Here is a 20,269-nt window from a genome sequence, read left to right as displayed (position 1 = left end):
GGAAGGCCACCACCCACTGCAAAAAGAAACAACAAACTGCAAATACAAAAAGGATAAGGAAATAAGTAAATGAGCAATAAATATCAAAAACATGAGATGAAAAGTCCTTAAAAGTGAGTCCATAGGTTGTGGGAACAGTTACATAGAAACATACAAAAGCATAGAAAACCTACAGCACAAAGTTGTGCCAAACATGTCCCTACCTTAGAAATTACTAGGCTTACCTATAGTCCTCTATTTTTCTAAGCTCCATGTACCTATCCAAAAGACTCTTAAAAGACCCTATCATATCTGCCTCCACCACCGTTGACGACAGCCCATTCCACGCACTCATCACTCTCTGAGTAAAAAAATTTACCCCTGACATTTCCTCTGTACCTACTCCCCAGCACCTTAAACCTGTGTCCTCTTGTGGCAACCATTTCAGCCCTGGGAAAAAGCCTCTGACTATCCACACGATCAGTGCCTCTCATCATCTTATATATCTCTATCAGGTCACCTCTCATCCTCCATGGCTCCAAGGAGAAAAGGCCGAGTTCACTCAACCTATTCTCATGAGGCATGCTCCCCAATCCAGGCAACATCTTCGTAAATCTCCTCTGCACCCTTTCTATGGCTTCCACGTCCTTCCTGTAGTGAGGTGACCAGAACTGAGCACGGTACTCCAAGTGGGGTCTGACCAGTGTCCTATATAGCTGCAACATTACCTCTCAGCTCCTAAATTCAATTCTACGATTGATGAAAGCCAATACACCTTACGCCTTCTTAACCACAGTGATGGAGGGAGTGAAATTGAGTGAATTTATCATTTCTGTCTGTTTCAAGAGCCTGATGGTTGAGGGGTAATAACCATTCCTGGACCTGGTGGTGCAGGTCCTGAGACTACTGTACCTTCTTACTGATGGCAGCAGCGAGAAGAGAGCATGGCCGGGATGGTTAGGCTCCTTGGTGATGGATGCTGCTTTCCTGTGACGGCAGTCTTTGTAGGTCTGCTCAGTGGATAGGTCTTTACCTGTGATGGACTGGACCATAACCACTACTTTTTATATGCTTTTCCGTACAAAGGCAACGGTGTTTCCATACAAGGCTGTGATGCAGCCAGGTACTCCCTACCACACATTTATAGAAGTTTGTCAGAGTTTTAGATAATATGCTGAATCTTTGCAAACTTCTAAGAAAGTAGATGTGTTGGTATGCTTTCTTCATAATGGCACTTGTATGCTCAACCCAGGACAGATCCTCTGTAATGATAACACCAAGGAATTTAAAGTTTCTGACCCTCTCCACCTCTGATTCCCCATTGAGGACTGGCTCATGGTCCTCACGTTTCCTCCTCCTGGATCATCTCCAATGTCTTGCTGACATTGAGTGAGAGGTGGTTGTTGTGGCAGCACTCAGCCAGATTTTCAATCTCCCTCCTATATGCTGATTTGTCACCACCCTTGATTTGGCCAACAGTGGTGTTGTCAGCAAACTTAAATACGGCATTGGATCTGTGCTTAGCCTCAAAGTCTTAGGTATAAAGTGAGTAGAGCAGGGGTCTAAGCACACAGTCTTGTGGTGCACCTGTGCGGAGGGAGATTGTGGAGATTTTATTGCCAATCTGAACTGACTGGGGTCTGCAAGTGAGGAAATGGAGGAACCAGATGCACAAGCAGGTATTAAGGCCTCAGACGAAGATTATTGATTAGTTTTGAGTAGATAATAATATATTGAATGCTAAGCTGTAGTTGTTGATGAACATCCTGATGTATCATCTTCACTGTCCAGATGTTCCAGGGCTGAGTGAAGAGCTAATGAAATGGCATTTGCTGTTGACCTGTTGTGACAGTAGGTAAATTAGAGTAGATCCAAGTTGCTTCTCAGACAGGAGCTGATATGTGTCATCACCAACCATTCAAAGAACTTCATTACAGTGAATGTGGGTACTAATGGACGATAGTCATTGAGGCAGGTTACCATGTTCTTCTTGGGCACTGGTATAAGTAAAGCCTACTGGAAGCAGCTGGGTACCTCAGACTGCCAGAGTGAGAGGTTACGGGTATCGACGAACACTCCAGCCAGTTGATCAGTACAGGTGTTAGTACTCAGCTAGATACCCTGTCTAGGCTGAACGCCTTCCATGGGTTCACACTTCTCTCACGTCAGCCTCAGAGACTGAAATCACATGGTCATTGGAGGCTATGGGTGTTTGTGAAGGTGCCTCCATGTTTTGATGGACAAAGCGAATATAAAAATTACTGAGCTCACCTGTGAGCGAAGCCTTGTTGTCACCTGTGTCTTTTGGTTTCACTTTGTAGGTGATAGCTAGCATTCAAGCCCTGCCATAGCTGTTGAGCATCCTTCTGGAATTGCTGCCTTACACGTGAGATGGCGTTCCAGAGATTGATGTGGACCTCTTGAATTTAACAAGATTCCCAGATCTGAATGTGACTGATATGGCCCTCAAAAAATGGCGGATCTCATGGTTCATCTGGGGCTTTTGGTTAGGGAAGACTCAGTGATTTTGTGGGGACACACCCACCTACAACTGTTTTTTTAACCTTTGTGACAACCGTGGTGTATTCAATCTGATCCTCTGAGTGTATAAACACAGCTCAGTTCACTCCCGCAGCCTCCCTTGATCACCTCTTTGTTGTCCTTGTTTGTGCTTGTTACCACCCAGCGTCTAAATCCTGGAACTCCCTTCAAAAATCCACTCTAAGAGAGTGTTCACCAGAAAGATTTCAGCTGTTTAAGGAAGGAGGAAGTTCCACTATCACCCACTCGGCAGCAAATGTTGGCCTTGCCAATGACACACTGATTCTGGAAAATGAATTAAAAGAAATAAACTTCTTCATTCTCTAGGAATTTTTCTGGTAATCTCCAACACAGCAGTATTGAATGAAATTTTAAAAAATGCTAAACTGCTCTGCAATTCAGACAGGATTTGGGAAGAGGATTGCTATTGGAACAAAGCTGGATTATTGAAACCTAGTTGTTCTCGGAATGTCCAACAGTAGGTACTTGGCAGGACAGTTTAGTCTATTTCTGTTGCAGTTTTTCCAAAGGTCAGTTGCAAGAAAACAGGTGTCAAATGGACAAGGGTGAAAGAGCCTGGTTGAACTTTACTGCATTTCACTCCAGGTAAAGTCAATTTTCAGTTATGTAACACTGGACAAAATAATGTGTTAATGTCTAGTTTGTAGCTACATATGTCTCAACAATTCTTCAGTCTGAGAAGACATACTTTTGCTTGTTCTGTTTATGTGTTTCTTTGTAGATGTCTCCATGGAGTGTATGGTGCTACAAATCACAATAAAAAAAAGCTTATTGAATTCTTTGGACTCATGAAGGCATAATGAACATAGAGGAATGTTTGACCACAAAATGTATGCTAAAATAACTGAAGTGTAAGAAAGAGTCCCCATTATCTACTTCTGCAGTCACAACCAATTGTACAGTATATAGATCAAGGTTGAGTTTATCGTCATGTGCACAAGTACATGTATGCATAAGTGCAATCACAGGCACACAGCATCAAATCAGCAGCATTCACAAGAAAAACATAAATATACCAAATTATGCACCTTTTTTAACAGGAAAAACACAAAACCAAAAAAAGGTCATTTTGGTGTAAATTGATCACAGTGGTCATGGTATTTTAAAACTGTAGTGACTAGGTTGCTTCAAAAACTAAATGGTTGAAGGGAAGTAGATGCTCTTGAACCTGGTAGCGTGAGATTAAAAGCTTCTGTACCTACAGTCTGATGGTATCTGTAGAAAGATACCATGGCTTGGATGGCAAGGATCTTAGATGATATTGCCTTCTTGAGGCAGTGCCTCATGTAGATACCGCTAGTTGTGAGGGTGGGGTTGGGAATGTGCCCATGATGTACTGGGCAAAATATACTACTGTGCGGCTTTCTACATTTGTTACATTACAGACGATAAAATCTGCTGGAGGAACTTAATGTATCAAACAACATCTGTGGGGGGGGGGAGGGGAAGAAATGTTGATGTTTTGAGTCAAAACCTCACATTAAATTTTTTTGCCTTCCGCTCCCCCATCTCAAACATGTTGTTCGACCTGCTGATTTTTTTTCCAGCTTATTGTATGTGTCTTCAGCTTTTCGTTTCTGTGTCTTTGTAGATAGATGACCATTTGTTTTGTTGCTTTTTATTAAAATTCAAATAACCTGTTCCATAAGTCAACAAGACAAAGGAGATGCTTATCAACTTCAAAAGAACTCACACCCCCTTTTACGTTGGCGGCAAGCAGTTTCAAACTCTTGGAAACGCACATCACACAACCTCTCATGGTCCCAGACTACATCCTACTTAGTCAAGAAAACTCACCAACATCTCTACTTTCTGAGGATGCTGAAGAGAGCTGGGCTTCATGCATCTATACTCGCGTCATTCTACAGACTTGCAGTAAATAGAGAGCATCCTATCAAGCTACATCACTGATTGGTATGAAAACTGTACTGCGACGGACAGGAAGGTTTTACAACAGGTAGTCAAAACTGCCCAACGCATCACTGGTACTCGCCTTCTCGCCGTCAAGGACAGATATACAAAAAGGTGCTGGAAAGGGCCAGTAATATCATGAAGGATCACACACACCCTGCTCATGGACTGCTTTTCCCACTCCCATCAGGGAGGAGGCTATATAGCATCCCCAAGCAGTAAGGTTGATCAACACCTCCACCACTACTTTATTATTTCCCATCAGTTACTTCATGTACAGTGTAGCGTCGCTTTATGGACATACAGTCAATCTATGTATATAAGCTATTTTTAGTAATTACATTTATTGTGTATTATTATTGTGTTCATTTTGTTTTCGTGCTGCATTGGATCCAGAGTAAAAATTATTTTGTTCTCTTTAATACTTGTGTACAAGAGATAACGTTAAACAATCTTGAATCGTCTAGTCATGGACATTTATCTAGAGGTATCCAATGTGGTTTTGCTGTAAATTTTCAGATTCCTACTGTGAAACTGTACCTCTTGATGGTCCTCCATCCTTCCGAGGCCAGTCGGTGAAATATGCTTATAAATTGACAGTTGGTTGCCAAAGAGTAAATTCTCCAATCAAACTTCTTCGGGTTCCTTTTCGGGTATTTGTCGTTTATGGTGAGTTGATGACAGAGATTTATCTGATTTGAATTAATTCTAATTGTACTAATGGCATGGCTAATTTCTCAATCAGCAATAATTTGTTGCTTCTCGACCAGAGATAATTCCAAGGCAATTGTTCGCATTCTTTCCTTTTTAATTCGTAATTTCTCTTTGATGGAAGTGACGATTGGCGAGTTGAGGCTTTCAAAAGTCAAAGTCGTTCTGATGTTTAGGAATTTTATTCTTAAATAACTTTGAATTCAAGAATAAGTATGGCAGGATCATATTCCTATTGTTACAGATAGTGTATCTTTTGGTTACGTTATACAGGTCCTTTGCAAGCTTCTAGAGTCACACAGAATAGAAACTAGCTTTTCGGACAACTGTGCCATACCCTATCTATGCCCCTTATAACTTTGTACATCTCTGTCTGGTCTCCTCAAACTCCTGTTCCAAGCAAAACAATGCAGCCTGTTCAGTTCCATCTCTTATAAATGATGTGCCCCATCTCTGGCAACAGTATGCTGAATTTCCTCTGCATTCTTTCTAGTCTAATCATGTTCTTTTTATGGTGTGACAATAGATCTGCATAGAATCTTCCAGATGTGATCTAACCAATATTTTATAAAATTGTACAATAACCTCCATTCTTTTACATTTTTGCCCTAATTAATGAAGGCTGCCCATCTATTTTTGCTGATTTATTCAGGTTTCCTCGGACTTGTACACTGAAGTCTGTATGTTCCTTGATACTCTTGAAGTTAGGACCATTTATTATGCATGTCCCCTATACTAATTAGTCTTTTTCCTTTATCAGGATTAAATACCATCCGCCTTGGCTCTGCCCAACTTGATCTATGACTATCTTCCTGATTAACAACAATAGTGATCTTTGTGTCATCTGCAAACTAATCATGCTTCCCATATTGTAGATTTTGATACCTTATTTTGTAATAATTGTATTTTTTCTTTGGAAATGGTTGGATGAATTTCCAGTTTTATTTACAGCAAAAATCAGATGTCAGCATCTCCATTTTACATACTGTCTCCAAGTTTAATTTATAAATGCCATTGAGGATTGTGTAATTCTCTTATTGACCATTTTCTGTAGGATGGTGAATATTTGCCTTTTAGTTATGTGTGTAAATGACTAGATTTCATTTATTGGTTGCAAGGCTTTTTAGTGATTATTCCATTTTTATTCACATCAGGATTGGAAAATTATCAGTTTCCTCCAGATGAGGCTATGGCACCTACAAATCCATTTTTGGATGAAGATGAAAGTACTAAAAAAGACACTAGATTAGTGGATCTTGCAACTGAAATGTTGATGACCAGCACATCTCGCCGTAGTCTTCGTGAGTATTAATTTTAAGCCAGCAGCAGGCAGCATAGGACTTCTAGTCTAGATACCTTTGCATCCATCAAAAGTAGAACATTTATCTATTTTTTTAAAATGGTGTATTTATGATGGGGGGGCAGGATAGTTTCACTAAAATATGAAAGAAATTAACAAATATTTTTTATTGAATTTTCCATTTTTTTGGGATGGTTTAGTAATGCAAATAGTACCATCGAAGTTAATTGCTTATTGTTACTGAATCTGACTTGAAGAAACTATTGGGAAGATTATTTTAGAAAATAAATTGGATTTATTTAAAAATCTCATCCTTCAATATTCAAGCTGCACAAACCTTGAGGCAAAATATGCAGTAGAATAGGCCCATCCTGCATCAGGGTTGGGAGGAATTTGTGTTCCTGAGGAAGGATATTTAAAATGTTGGGATTGATGTTGGACATTCAGCAGATCAGACCGAGGAGAATAGATATTTTGATAAAGTAGAAAACATCTTGTACACTATTTCAACAGATCAATTCATTGCAAGGTAAAACAATAACAGAATTCAAAGGGAAGTGTTACAGTCACAGAGAAAATGCACTGCTGGTAGATAACAAGGTGCCAGGTCATAATGAGTAGATTGTGAGGGCATTACCCCACTTTATACTAGGGTACCATTCAATAGTCTTATAACAGTGAGATACAAATCTCCATGAGCCTGGTGGTATGTGCTTTCATACTTTTCTGTCCACTGGGAGGGAGAAGAAAACAGACTGTCCATGTGTGAGGAGTCTTTGATATGCTGGCTGCTTTACTGAGGCTGTAAGAAGTATAGACAGAGTCCTTGGAAGGGAGGTAGGTTTCTCTGTACTGAGCTGTGTCCACTACTCTCTGCAGTTTCTGCAAGTGGAGAACAGTTATGCCAAGCTGTTATCCATCCAGATTGAATACTTTATATGGTGCATTGATAAAAATTGGTATAAATCGACAGGGATGTGCCAGATTTCTTTAGCCCCTAAGGAAGTAGAGGCATTGGTGAGCTTTCTTGGCCATGACATCGATGTGATTGACTTGGCTATTGGTGATGATCACTGAAACTCTCAACACTCTTAACCTCAGCACTATTGAGTAAACAGGAGTATGTGCACCGTCCTCCTTCTCCCTTTCTGAAGTCAATAACCAACTCTTGTTTTCCTGACGTTGTGGGAACGGTTGTTGTCATGACATTATGTCACTAGGCTTTCATCTCTTTCCTTCACTCTGACTCGTTATTCGAGATATGGTCCACTGTGATGATATCATCTGCAAACTTGTGAATGAAATTGGAGCACAGTGCATCGAGGAAACTTATAGGAGTAGAGTAGGTGGTTGAGGAGGCAGTCCTGTGAGGCACTGGTCTTGAAGATGGTCATGGTAAAGGTATTACTGCCTCTCATTATTGATTGCAATCTGTTGGTCAGGAAGTCAGGGATCCAGTTTCAACGGAGGTGTTGATCTCTAGATCTGGAGTTTGGAGATGAATTTGCTTGGAATTGTAATATTCAGGTGGAGCTGTAGCCAATAAATGGAGGGCCTGAGGACCTCAAAATGGGGGTGATGGGGTGATCAGTACTGACAGAGACCTAAAGAATACACCTACCTCATGAAATTTAATTCTACATGCATCCTAGCAATGGTGTAAGGTACTGTTTGAAAGGAAATTTTGAAGTATGTCTTAAGTCTGATCTTAGTCAGAGATTATACTGAAATGAACATTATACAGAATACAACACCATCATACATGTCCTGCAGTCCCCATGCACTAATGTAAATGACAATTTTGGTGTGTGGTCATGTGCTCTGATCTCATCTGATATGACCCTCGTCTCCTAATTAACGTTTTAAAATAAATCTAAAAAAATTACAGCAGTAACATTGTGCTTTTGCTTATAAATTATGTTTGACTGAAAGTGAAATAATATATTTTGTGCAGATTTGTATAACATTACTAATGTCAGGGGGAAAGTTGGAAAATTTTGCATTTTCAAAACCATCTATAAAATTGGAGAAGATGTATTGGGCACATTTGATTTCTCTGAAGGAAATATTCCATGTTTACAGGTCAGTACATGTCATAAATATTTTGACTCTGCATTTGACAATGTCTGTTATTACAGCTTTTACCAATATGACTATCTTTATCTTTAAACTGTTGTGCAGGTATTGTGTTAACAGTATCTGCATTTTATCACCCATTGTATAAAGATGAAGAGAAAATAATTTGCTGCAATTGTTCTGCATCACTGCCATCCTTCAAAATGTATCCAACAATGTTAGATGAAGGTGGGATTGAGATTGACTGTGATTACCTCCGTGACCAACTGTTTTATCAGCAAGCTTTTGGACCCGACATTTGCAGACAGTCAGTGCTGTTTTTGCAGTTTCCTTAATTCAGTCTTCACTTCTGTCTCTTCAGATAAACAGTTATTGCTGGTTCAGAGTATGTAAAGTTCAAAGTAAATTTATTATCAAAGTACATGTATGCCAACATATACAACCATGAGATTAATTGACTTGTGGGTATACTCAATAATTCCATAATAGAATAATAACCATTTCAGAAACAATGAAAGACTGCACCAACCATGGCATTCAATCAGTGTAATTGATATCTCCTATGATTGTGCTGCAGTTGATCAAAATGCATTAATAACCTTTGTGGCACTGTTAGATATTTTCATTTTCAGATTTATTTATCACATGTACATCAAAACATGCAGTGAAAATGTGTTGGTTGCATTAACAACTAACACAATCTAAGGATGTGCTGGGGCAGCTGCAAGTGTTGCCACGCAGTCTGGCGTTAATGTAGCATGCCCATAATGTACAGCAGAATAACACAACGACAATAGCAACAGCCATAGCAAAAGCAATAACCATTCACACACACAGACAGTTGTCCAACACCAAGACAGGCTCCCTCCAGGCCTTTAGCCTCCAGTGGACTTATGGACTCATGGACTCGCAGGCATTGGGCATTTTTTCTTTCCTGGTGGATTTGCAAGCCCAGGGCTTCGGCCATTGAGTACCAACATCTGGTCTTGCTGACTTCAGTTTTCGACCATGGGACTTTGATCTTCGATATTGACACAGGACTTGCCGATAATGGGACCCTGAATTCCAGCTTCGAGCTCCTGACTCGCTGGCCTACTGCCTGCACAGACTTCTGATTATGGGACCTGTTGACCTGGAAGGCACCAGTCCTTGTCCTTGCTGGTCTTCATTCACAGTGCTTGCTGGTTCTACATCTGTCTATAAATGTCCTTTGTTGCACATCCAGGTGGCTGGTCTTTGAATGCGGAGGATGGAGTAGCGGTCTAAACTCTAACTCCTCTAAACCCCCATCCCCGAACCCTAACCAAACCTCTAACTCTCCTCTCTATCCCAAAAGTCATCCCTATGAACCTGAATAACAACCCTGTCTGAGCCACAACTTTGACAGATACCTCAGCTCAGCGCCATCTTGACTGGAAGATTTTGCTGAAGTCATGGAGAATTTAAGAAAGCATTATTTCTCAATATTTGTCTTGGGATACTTTAACTGGCTATTTTTGTTCTGTTGTTATAGAATCCATTCTTTAAATACGCAACATAAAATTTTAATTGTTTCCAACTGAATAATAGATGAGACCTCATGGTTTAATTTCCACAAGTGCACAGCTGACTATGAAATTTTAATAACTTTGTTTGGTAACTAGATCTTGCTGTTTTTTTCCCAATATAGAATGCTACCACTAACAAAGATGAAACTCACCTTTTGTCTAAGTTTTACTCATTAATTCAAATCCTTGACTCTCCTTATTTCCAGTTCTCAGTATCTTTGCAGACTGAAGAGCATGTACAAGAGGATTATCAAAGAAAACCAGGGCAACCTGTTTCACTGAGTACACATGCTCGGCATCAGGAATCATGTTTGCATACTGCTAAAACTCATTTCAGTTTACCAGTTCCACTTAGTGCTACACCCAGCTTTATGACCACTGTAGGTAAGTGTTTTATTAATTATCATTTGTATAAATGACTTTATATATGACAATATGCATCAACATATCTTGCGTATTTGGATAAACCTGTTATTGTCCACTGAAAAATCAGACCTACTCTGCCATTTGTTAAGACCATGGTTAATCTTTGCTTCACTAACCCTATACTTTCATATTTTAAATATCTATGTACTTTTCTGGAATATACTGTTTCCACAGGCCTTAAAGGCAAGGAATTCCAAAGATTCATTATGCTATGGTTGAAGAAATTTCACACCCATCTTTGATAGCTTGCCACTTTCTTTGATACTATGATCTCTGGGTCTAGATACTTCTGCCATGAGAAATATCATTTCTGCATTGATGCTGGCAAGTTTCATAAAAAATTTACACCATTTTTAATGTTTATAAAATAAAAGACAATATTTCAATTAGCTTTCTCATCCTATATTTCCACCATCCCAAGAATCAATGTCTTGAGCATTCGCCATGCTTCCGTAACCCTTAAATGTGTTGAGAGACCAGACTAGTGCGCAATATTTCAATATTTTACTTCCTTACCTGGGATTTGCTAAAGAAATAGTTTGTCAAACTATCAGACTAGATAAATTGACCTGAGGAGTATTTCCAACATCAACAGTATTTCACTGTTGTATTAATTAGTCTAATGTAATTTAATCAATAATCACTCGGTCATTTACTGCTCATGATGTAGCAAATGTAATGACTTGGTGGTGGTTGTCAGTCATATCTGACGATGACAGGAACCTGTGTGGGAGAGTTTTAAATGGATGAGCCATTGTACTGGGGCACTTCCACTCTCTTGACCTCAGAAGTGGTCCAAACAGGTATCACAAATTGGGGTTTCCTTAGTTGCAGTAGATGACCATGATGCCTTCTGTGCCTTGTCATGCCCTTTGTTCTTGATAACAAATGATACTTTTGTTATCAAGTGCTTACTGTTATAAGATTTTATTTTTAATAATGAGATGAGCTTGCTAGTAGCGCAAACACGAGAAAATCTGCAGATGCTGGAAGTTCAAGCAACACACACAAAATGCTGCTGGAATGCAACAGGCCAGGCAGCATCTATTAGGAAGAAGTACAGTCGAAATTTTGGGCCGAGACCCTTCGTCAGGACTAACTGAAAGAAGAGGTAGTAAGACATTTGAATGTGGGAGAGGGAGTGGGAGATCGAAAATGATAGGAGAAGACAGGAGGGGGACGGATGGAGCCAAGAGCTGGAAAGTTGATTGGCAAAAGGGGTACAGAGCTGGAGAAGGGAGAGGATCATGGGACGGGAGGCCTAGGGAGAAAGGGGGAGGGGAGCCCAGAGGAAGATGGAGAGCAGGCAAGGAGTGATTGTGAGAGGGACAGAGAGAAAAAAAAAAGAGGAAAAAGGGGGGGGGATAATAAATAAATAATGGAGGGGTAAGAAGGTGAGGAGGGGCATTAACAGAAGTTAGAGAAATCAATGTTCATGCCATCAGGTTGGAGGCTACCCAGATGGAATGTAAGGTGTTGTTTTCTCCAACCTGAGTGTGGCTTCATCTTGACAGTAGAGGAGGCCATGGATTGACACAGCAGAATGGGAATGGCACGTGGAATTAAAATGTGTGACCACTGGGAGATCCTGCTTTCTCTGGCGGACACAGCATAGGTGTTCAGCGAAATGGTCTCCCAGCCTGCGTTAGGTCTCGCCAATATATAGAAGGCCACATCGGGAGCACCGGACGCAGTATATCACCCCAGCCGACTCACAGGTGAAGTGTTACCTCACCTGGAAGGACTGTCTGGGGCCCTGAATGGTGGTGAGGGAGGAAGTGTAAGGGCATGTGTAGCATTTGTTCCACTTACAAGGATAAGTGCTGGGAGGGAGATCGGTGGGAAGGGATGGGGGGGACGAATGAACAAGGGAGTTGCGTAGGGAGTGATCCCTGCGGAAAGCAGAAAGGGAGGGGAGGGAAAGATGTGCTTAGTGGTGGGATCCTGTTGGAGGTGGCGGAAGTTACAGAGAATAACATGTTGGACCCGGAGGCTGGTGGAGTGTTAGGTGAGGACAAGGGGAACCCTATTCCTAGTGCAGTGGCGGGAGGATGGGGTGAGAATAGATGTGCGTGAAATGGGGGAGATGCGTTTGAGAGCAGAGTTGATGGTGGAGGAAGGGAAACCCCTTTCTTTAAAAAAGGAAGACATCTCCTTCGTCCTGGAATGAAAAACTTCATCCTGAGAGCAGATGCGGTGGAGACGGAGGAACTGTGAGAAGGGGATGGCATTTTTGGTTGAAAAGTTGAAGGGCTGAAGAAATTACAGATGGGGAGCAGTGAGAGACGGTTTCACTAAACTCCCATTGAAGAGAAGATTTAAACTTCTTCAGTGTAGGCATCACTGGAAGAGGCTTCGTGAATTTAAAAACACAAACACGAGAAAATCTGCAGATGCTGGAAATTCAAGCAACACACACAAAATGCTGGAGGAACACAGCAGGCCAGGCAACATCTATAGGATGCCATCCCCATTCCCATTCTGCTGTGTCCATCCATGGCCCCCTCTACTGTCAAGATGAAGCCACACTCAGGTTGGAGGAAACAACACCTTATATTCCGTCTGGGTAGCCTCCAATCTGATGGCATGTACATTAATTTCTCTAACTTCTGTTAATACCCCTCCTCCCTTTCTTACCCCATCCCTTATTTATTTATTATTTCTCCCCCCTTTTTTTCTCTCTGTCCCTCTCACAATCACTCCTTGCCTCTCCATCTTCCTCCGGGCTTCCCTCCTCCTCTTTCTCTCTAGGCCTCCCATCCCATGATCCTCCCCCTTCTCCAGCTCTGCATCTGTTTTGCCAATCAACTTTCCAGGTCTTACCTCCATCCCTCCCCCTCCTGTCTTCTATCATTTTGGATCTCCCTCTCCCACATTCAAATCTCTTACTATCTCTTCTTTCAGTTAGTCCTGATGAAGGGTCTCGGCCCAAAACGTCGACTGTACTTCTTCCTATAGATGCTGCCTGGCTTGCTGCGTTCCACCAGCATTTTCTGTGTGGAGCTTGCTAGTAGGACCTGATTAGGAAGCAAATTATTTACCCTACTGGAAGTTTTGTGATCAAAGTCATGAACTCTTGGTTCTTCTGGAATGTGTTATACCCACTGTTGGAATGATTTCATAGGTAGCAGGAACAAGGATGCAATCTGTATGTCCCTCTTTCCACTTGCTCTCAAATACTGTGACCATTGAACAGTTTTGAGTTGCAACACTAGGAGTGAATCTTTTTTTTATTTATGGTGCAGAAAATACAGTTGTATGTCAGCAGGCATTTGCCAACTAAGTGAATTTGAGAAGCCCTGGAAATTTTTTATGTTAATTCAGGTCCTTCACTTATAACTGTGCACTTGTTAGAAAGTTTTGATTTCTGATGATACTTAGTCTTGTACCTAATAGGTGGTAGTTTGCCATTCTTAAAAGAATGATCACTCGATAATGATCATAGTGCAGTCCATAATTAGCACTATTAACTGTGCTATGAAATATTATTCCCGGGGACTTCCGGTAGCGCTCATGGAGTGAAGTCGCGTTCTTGACTCGCTCCATTACCTCTGAGTTTTTTTTCTCTATGGTCAGCTATACTTTAATTAACCATTAAGGCATCAACTCTTACAATACTTTGAATTAAACTGAATTCTCCGACAACTGGATGGAACTTAGATCTGCTATGTCTAAGAACGAGAAAGACGGCAAGGATGGTAAACCTCCGGTTAAACCGAAAGCTACGGATCTCCCTCCGACTGAATCACCGGTGACTTTGAAAGCGATATCGGAGTTAATTCAGAGGGAAATTTCAACCTCTGTTAGGGAGATGATTCGTACGGAAATTGCAGGCTTTGTTAAAGACCTGATTCATACGGAAATCTCAACTAATTTCCAGAAAATTGCCGATTTAATTGATAAGATGCAAACATGTATTGCGGAACATCAGTCGGCTATATCTGATCTTCAAAAATTCGCGCAACAAAGTGAGCTTAAGATGGGGAAAATCGAAGAAACAATTAATGTAATGAAGAAGAAACTTGACTTTTTGACTTTTAAAAACTCTGACTTGGAATCTAGAATGCGACGGCAGAATCTACGAATGATTGGCGTGAGGGAAGCCGTTGAAGGTAACAACCCCATGAAATATTTCTCCCAACTTTTAAAAGATGCATTCCCTACTGTATTTCCTGACCAACCACCGCTACTGGATCGTGTTCACAGAATCCCATCATACTCGTCTAGGTCAGATAGACCTAGGCATGTTATCTTACGTTTTCATTACTTTCAAGACAAGGAGAGACTGTTTCGATTCGCTCGATCTAAAGGTTTCATTGATTTTTCGGATCTTAAGTTCCGATTCGTGGAAGATTTCAGTAAACCAATCTGGGACCAACGGGTCCGTTACAGATCCGTGATGTCGGAATTCTATAAGAGGGATTTAAGACCAGCGCTGCTGTACCCTGCACGTCTAAGGATTCGCATGTCAGATGGAGCCCTTCGTTTTTTTGATTCTCCATCGGATGCCCAGAGTTATCTGGATCAACTTTCATCTCCAACATCTTAATTGCTTTCTTTTTAATTTTCTCCGTCGATCGGAGGCTGTGAATTGGTTGGTTTTAACTTTTCTGTGCCCTATTTGGGCAGAAAAGTTTACTTTCGATTTCTTAATATGGCTACTAAACTTTCTTTTTAACTGCGTCATTTCTTTCTTTTCCCAGGGGATTCTGGGTGGTTACTTCCCTTTTGTCATCTTACGTATTTCCTGTGCGGCCTTAAATTTTGTAGTTTTTGTTTAAATTTTATTCTGTTTTGCTTTTTATAATCACTTTATGTTAATAATCCTATTTTTTTTGTTGCTGTGTCTATTCATGAGTTTGAGGTTTATTGTGGTTTTTTTTTAATATATATTTTCCGGCTTTTGTTCTGTTCTGTGTGTATTCTAATTGAGCTAACTTTTTTTTACTTATTTTTTTACTGTTTTACAATTAGCTGATCCTTTTCATATTTATACCTTTTTTTTAGGGAGCGTATACCGGAAGTCATGGGGGTAGTTTTAGCGCTTGCTTCTTTCTGGCGGGTCTGCTTTAGATTTTGCCTTGGGATCTTGGGTTGGGGGGTGGCGGGAGGGGCTTCACGTTTTAGTTTGTTTTTCTTTGGGCTATATACATTATTGAAGTACTGGTTGCGTCCTTTTCCCCGGTATCTTTTGTATGTTCTGTTTCCTCTCCGGGTTTGTGGGTCGCGCCTATTGTCAATCCTCCTTGTTGTGGGTTGACTTTAGGATTTATGGAGTCTATTATTAATTTTGTCTCCTGGAATACTAATGGTCTTAATCATCCTATTAAAAGAAAAAAAGTTTTTAAAGTGTTCCGGAGACTTAAAGCACAAATTTTATTTTTACAAGAGACCCATGTACGGAGGGGGGACAGACTACGTTTTTTCAAATTCTGGAAGGGCCAACAATTTCATTCGAACTCCAATGCTAAGATTCGAGGCGTCTCTATTTTTATAGATTCCTCAGTTACTTTTATACAACAGGATATTATCTCTGATCCGAATGGTAGATTTTTATTGGTTAGTGGTTTACTATTTAATAAAAAAGTAGTTTTGGTTAATGTTTATGCTCCTAATATGGATTGTCCGGAATTTTATAAATCATTGTTTGATCAGTTTCCGAATTTGAACGAGTTTTCATTGATTTGGGGCGGAGATCTTAATACCTGTTTATCTCCAGCTTTGGACCGTTCGGCTCCTTTACGGACTTTACCTAATAAATCTGCAAATTTGATTAATTTTTTCCTTTCTGATTCTGGGTCGACGGATATTTGGCGTTTTCTGCATCCTCAGGAAAAAGATTTTTCCTTTTTTTCACATGTTCATCATTCCTATTCAAGAATTGATTATTTTTTTATTGATTCTCGTCTCATTCCTTCAGTGATTAAATGTGATTATGATTCTATAACCATTTCGGATCATGCTCCACTTAAGCTTTCTATTAAAATTATGGCCAATATACCAAACAATAGACAATGGCGTTTTAATTCGCTGTTGCTTCAGGACTCGGACTTTGTTAATTTTATGAATGAACAGATTGAGCTTTTTTTTATAATTAACCATACAGAAGATATTTCGGTTAACACTCTTTGGGACACTTTTAAAGCCTATATTCGGGGTCAGATTATTTCGTATTCCGTTGCTTTGAGGAAGAAACAGAAGCAGGAGGAGATGGCAATTGTGGACAAGATTAAAGAAATTGATAAGAAATATGTTATGGCTCCTTCTGAGGAGTTATACAAACAAAGAACTGAACTCCAAATGGAACACAGTTTACTACTCTCGTCCTCGATTGTAAACCAATTAAAGAAAACAAGAAGTGATTTTTATGTTCACAGTGATAAAATTGGCAAGTTGCTGGCTAATCAATTGAAATCTAATTATGTTAAATCTCAAATCAATCAGATTTATAACCAAAATGATCGATTGATATTGGATCATGTGGGGATTAATCAAACCTTTTGTGATTTTTATTCTTCTTTATATCAATCGGAGTCTCCTCGAGATTCTAAATATATGAATGATTTTTTAGATAAGTTAGACTTTCCTCAGATTTCACAGGATATGTCTTCTTTATTAGATACTTCCATTACAATGGATGAGATTAAGAATGTTATTTTTTCTATGAATCTGGGGAAAGCTCCTGGCCCTGATGGGTTTACCGTTGAATTTTATAAATGTTTTGCTTCTTTATTGATTCCTTGGCTCTATAAGGTTTTTGAGGCTTCTTTGAAACTTGGTAAACTTCCGGAATCTTTTAATAGAGCATCAATTTCTTTAATACTAAAGAAGGATAAAGACCCTGCTCAATGTGCATCTTATAGACCAATATCTTTATTAAATGTTGATTCTAAAGTTTTTTCTAAGTTATTAGCAAATAGACTAGAAAAAGTACTTCCTTCTATTATTTCGGAAGACCAAACGGGTTTTATTAAAGGTCGTTACTCTTTTTATAATATTCGTACATTGTTAAATATCGTTTATACTCCCTCACAAAATGTTCCTGAGTGTGTTATTTCTTTAGATGCCGAGAAAGCTTTTGATAGAGTAGAATGGCCTTATTTATTTAAGGTGCTTGAAATGTTTAATTTTAGCCTGAAATTTATATCCTGGATTAAACTGTTATATCACTCCCCTGTAGCCTCGGTTCGTACTAACTCTTTAAACTCACCTTTTTTTCCTCTCTTTCGTGGTACTCGACAAGGCTGTCCTCTTAGTCCCCTATTATTTGATATTGCATTAGAACCTCTTGCAATTGCTATTCGAGAATCTTCAAATATTACTGGGATAACTCGGGGATTAAAGTCCCATAAATTATCACTCTATGCTGATGATTTACTTTTATATATTTCTAATCCTGAGAGATCTATTCCTGCTGTTTTAGAGTTATTAGCACAATTTGGTCTTTTCTCAGGTTATAAATTAAATCTTAGTAAGAGTGAACTTTTTCCGATTAATAAACATCTTCCCTTATATTATAAATTTCCATTTAAATTGATTAATAATTACCTTTCATATCTTGGGATTAAAATTACTTGTAAACATAAAGATTTATTTAAGACTAACTTTTTACCATTAATAGACCATATTACTCAACTTTCATCTAAATGGTTTCCTTTATATTTAACTTTGATTGGTCGTATTAATGCAGTTAAGATGTTTTTTTTGCCAAAATTTTTATATGTGTTTCAGGCATTACCAATTTTCGTTCCTAAATCTTTTTTTGATAAAGTCGACTCTAAAATTTCTTCATTTATTTGGCAGAATAAGAATCCGAGACTGGGTAAAATACATTTACAGAAAGCTAAGAGAGATGGAGGTTTAGCATTACCTAACTTTAGATTTTATTATTGGGCTATTAATATTCGACATATGAAATTTTGGTTACTTGACCGGGATATACTATCTATTCCTAAATGGGTAGCATTGGAATTACAATCTGTTCAGGGTTATACACTTGGTTCTATTTTAGGTTCATCTCTTCCTTTTGATTCGAAACGCCTTAAGCAGGTCTCTAACCCGATCGTTAAATATGCTTTGCGTATTTGGTTTCAATTCAGAAAATTTTTTGATCTTAATCAATTCGGGTTAGCGATTCCTATTTTAGGTAACATATTTTTTCCTCCCTCTTTTACGGATCGCGCTTTTCAAACTTGGAAGACTAAGGGTATTTTACGGTTTTTGGATTTATTTTTAGATGGTTCCCTTATGTCTTTTGAACAATTATCTAATAAATATAACCTATCAAGAATACATTTTTTTAGATATTTACAAGTTAGAAATTTTCTAAGTACTATACTTCCTTCCTTTCCAATGCTTCCTCCTATATATATTTTAGATTCGATAATTAACCTTAATCCATGTCAGAAAGGTGCATCGGCTATGATTTATAATATTATTATGAAACTCAGGAAAGCTCCATTTGATAAGATTAGGGTAGATTGGGAACAGGAATTGGGGCTTACCATTTCTGTGGATGATTGGGGGCAGATTTTACAATTAGTTAATACTTCCTCTATTTGTGCTAAACATTCCCTAATTCAATTTAAAGTGGTGCATAGAGCACATATGTCCAAAGATAAGTTAGCGCGTTTTTACTCGCATATTAATCCTTTCTGTGATAGATGTTCGGGGCAGATAGCCTCTTTAACTCATATGTTTTGGTCTTGCCCTACTTTGGAAACTTTTTGGAGAGATATTTTCAATATTATTTCTAAGGTATTAAATATAGATATCTCTCCTCACCCTATTACTGCTATCTTTGGACTACCTAAAATTTCTAGTAATCTTTCCCCTTCAGCCCGTAGAATGATTGCATTTCTTACTTTAATGGCGAAAAGATGTATTTTACAACATTGGAAAGAGCTTAATGCTCCAACTACCTTTTTTTGGTTTTCTCAGACGATTTTATGTTTGAATCTGGAGAAAATTAGAAGTAACCTTTATGATTCTTCATTTAAATTTGAACAGATTTGGGGACCTTTTATTCGATATTTTCATTTAATGTAATATTTACCCTTCTTGTTTTTTTTCACTGTTTTAATGGAGGTCGGGATTGAGGACGTGATTTTAAGTTTAACTCTGTTTGGTTTCAAGTTAGCCCATTGCTTTGCTTTGCTTTTAGTTAGTTGCACGGTGGGTTTTTTTTGGGGGTTTTTTTTTTTTCTTTTTTTCCATTGATATATATAAAATCTAGTATACTATTATGTTATCTTGGTTTCTTATGCTTAAATTACGTTGTTTGTAGTATTTTCTTTTTGGTATTGTTACCTTTTGGAATTTTATTATACTTTAACATTGTATTAATGTTTATATGGCTTACCTTTTTTGTATACTTACTCAATAAAAAGATTTAAAAAGAAAAAAAAAAAAAAGAAATATTATTCCCTAAGCTCTATTTGAAAATAACTGCTCATGTTCTATTTTGTATTATTTTTTTCTCCTGTAACCCTAGTCCTCAGTCCAATAGCTTAAAATCTCACTATGTTAAATTCAAATTGCTAGTCAACTGCTATTTGTGAGTCTGAATTTCCAAGTTTTATCTTGCAATGCGCTTTGGATGTTTTACAATGAATTTAGGCCATCCCATTGTGGATCTTTCTTTAGAACTTATTACTTCAAATTTTTCTTTTGTTCTCTTTCTTAGAAACCTCTATTTCTTTCTTCTTATTTTTTGGTTAATATCTTTTTTCTCGTTTCTCAAAAATTGAGCATTTTT

The 20,269-nt window shown here is 38.7% G+C and overlaps 1 protein-coding gene across 3 annotated transcripts in view; it reads left to right on the top strand.

Moving 5' to 3' along the window:
* rgp1 (GP1 homolog, RAB6A GEF complex partner 1) overlaps window positions 1-20,269 on the top strand; it is a 32,852-nt gene that overhangs the window by 10,367 nt on the left and 2,216 nt on the right. For 2 of the 3 annotated variants that reach the window (XM_063042822.1, XM_063042820.1), the window contains 4 exons: window positions 4,972-5,121; window positions 6,318-6,464; window positions 8,418-8,545; window positions 10,293-10,470. In XM_063042822.1, the coding sequence (XP_062898892.1) occupies window positions 4,972-5,121; window positions 6,318-6,464; window positions 8,418-8,545; window positions 10,293-10,470 (603 nt within the window). The remainder of the gene's footprint in view (window positions 1-4,971; window positions 5,122-6,317; window positions 6,465-8,417; window positions 8,546-10,292; window positions 10,471-20,269) is intronic. The other variant, XM_063042823.1, reaches the window with a different exon arrangement.

The sequence above is a fragment of the Mobula hypostoma genome, chromosome 3, assembly GCF_963921235.1.
Source record: "Mobula hypostoma chromosome 3, sMobHyp1.1, whole genome shotgun sequence".
Taxonomy (NCBI): domain Eukaryota; kingdom Metazoa; phylum Chordata; class Chondrichthyes; order Myliobatiformes; family Myliobatidae; genus Mobula; species Mobula hypostoma.
Note: the sequence above shows the minus strand (reverse complement) of the source record. Positions and strands in the feature narration are given on the sequence as shown.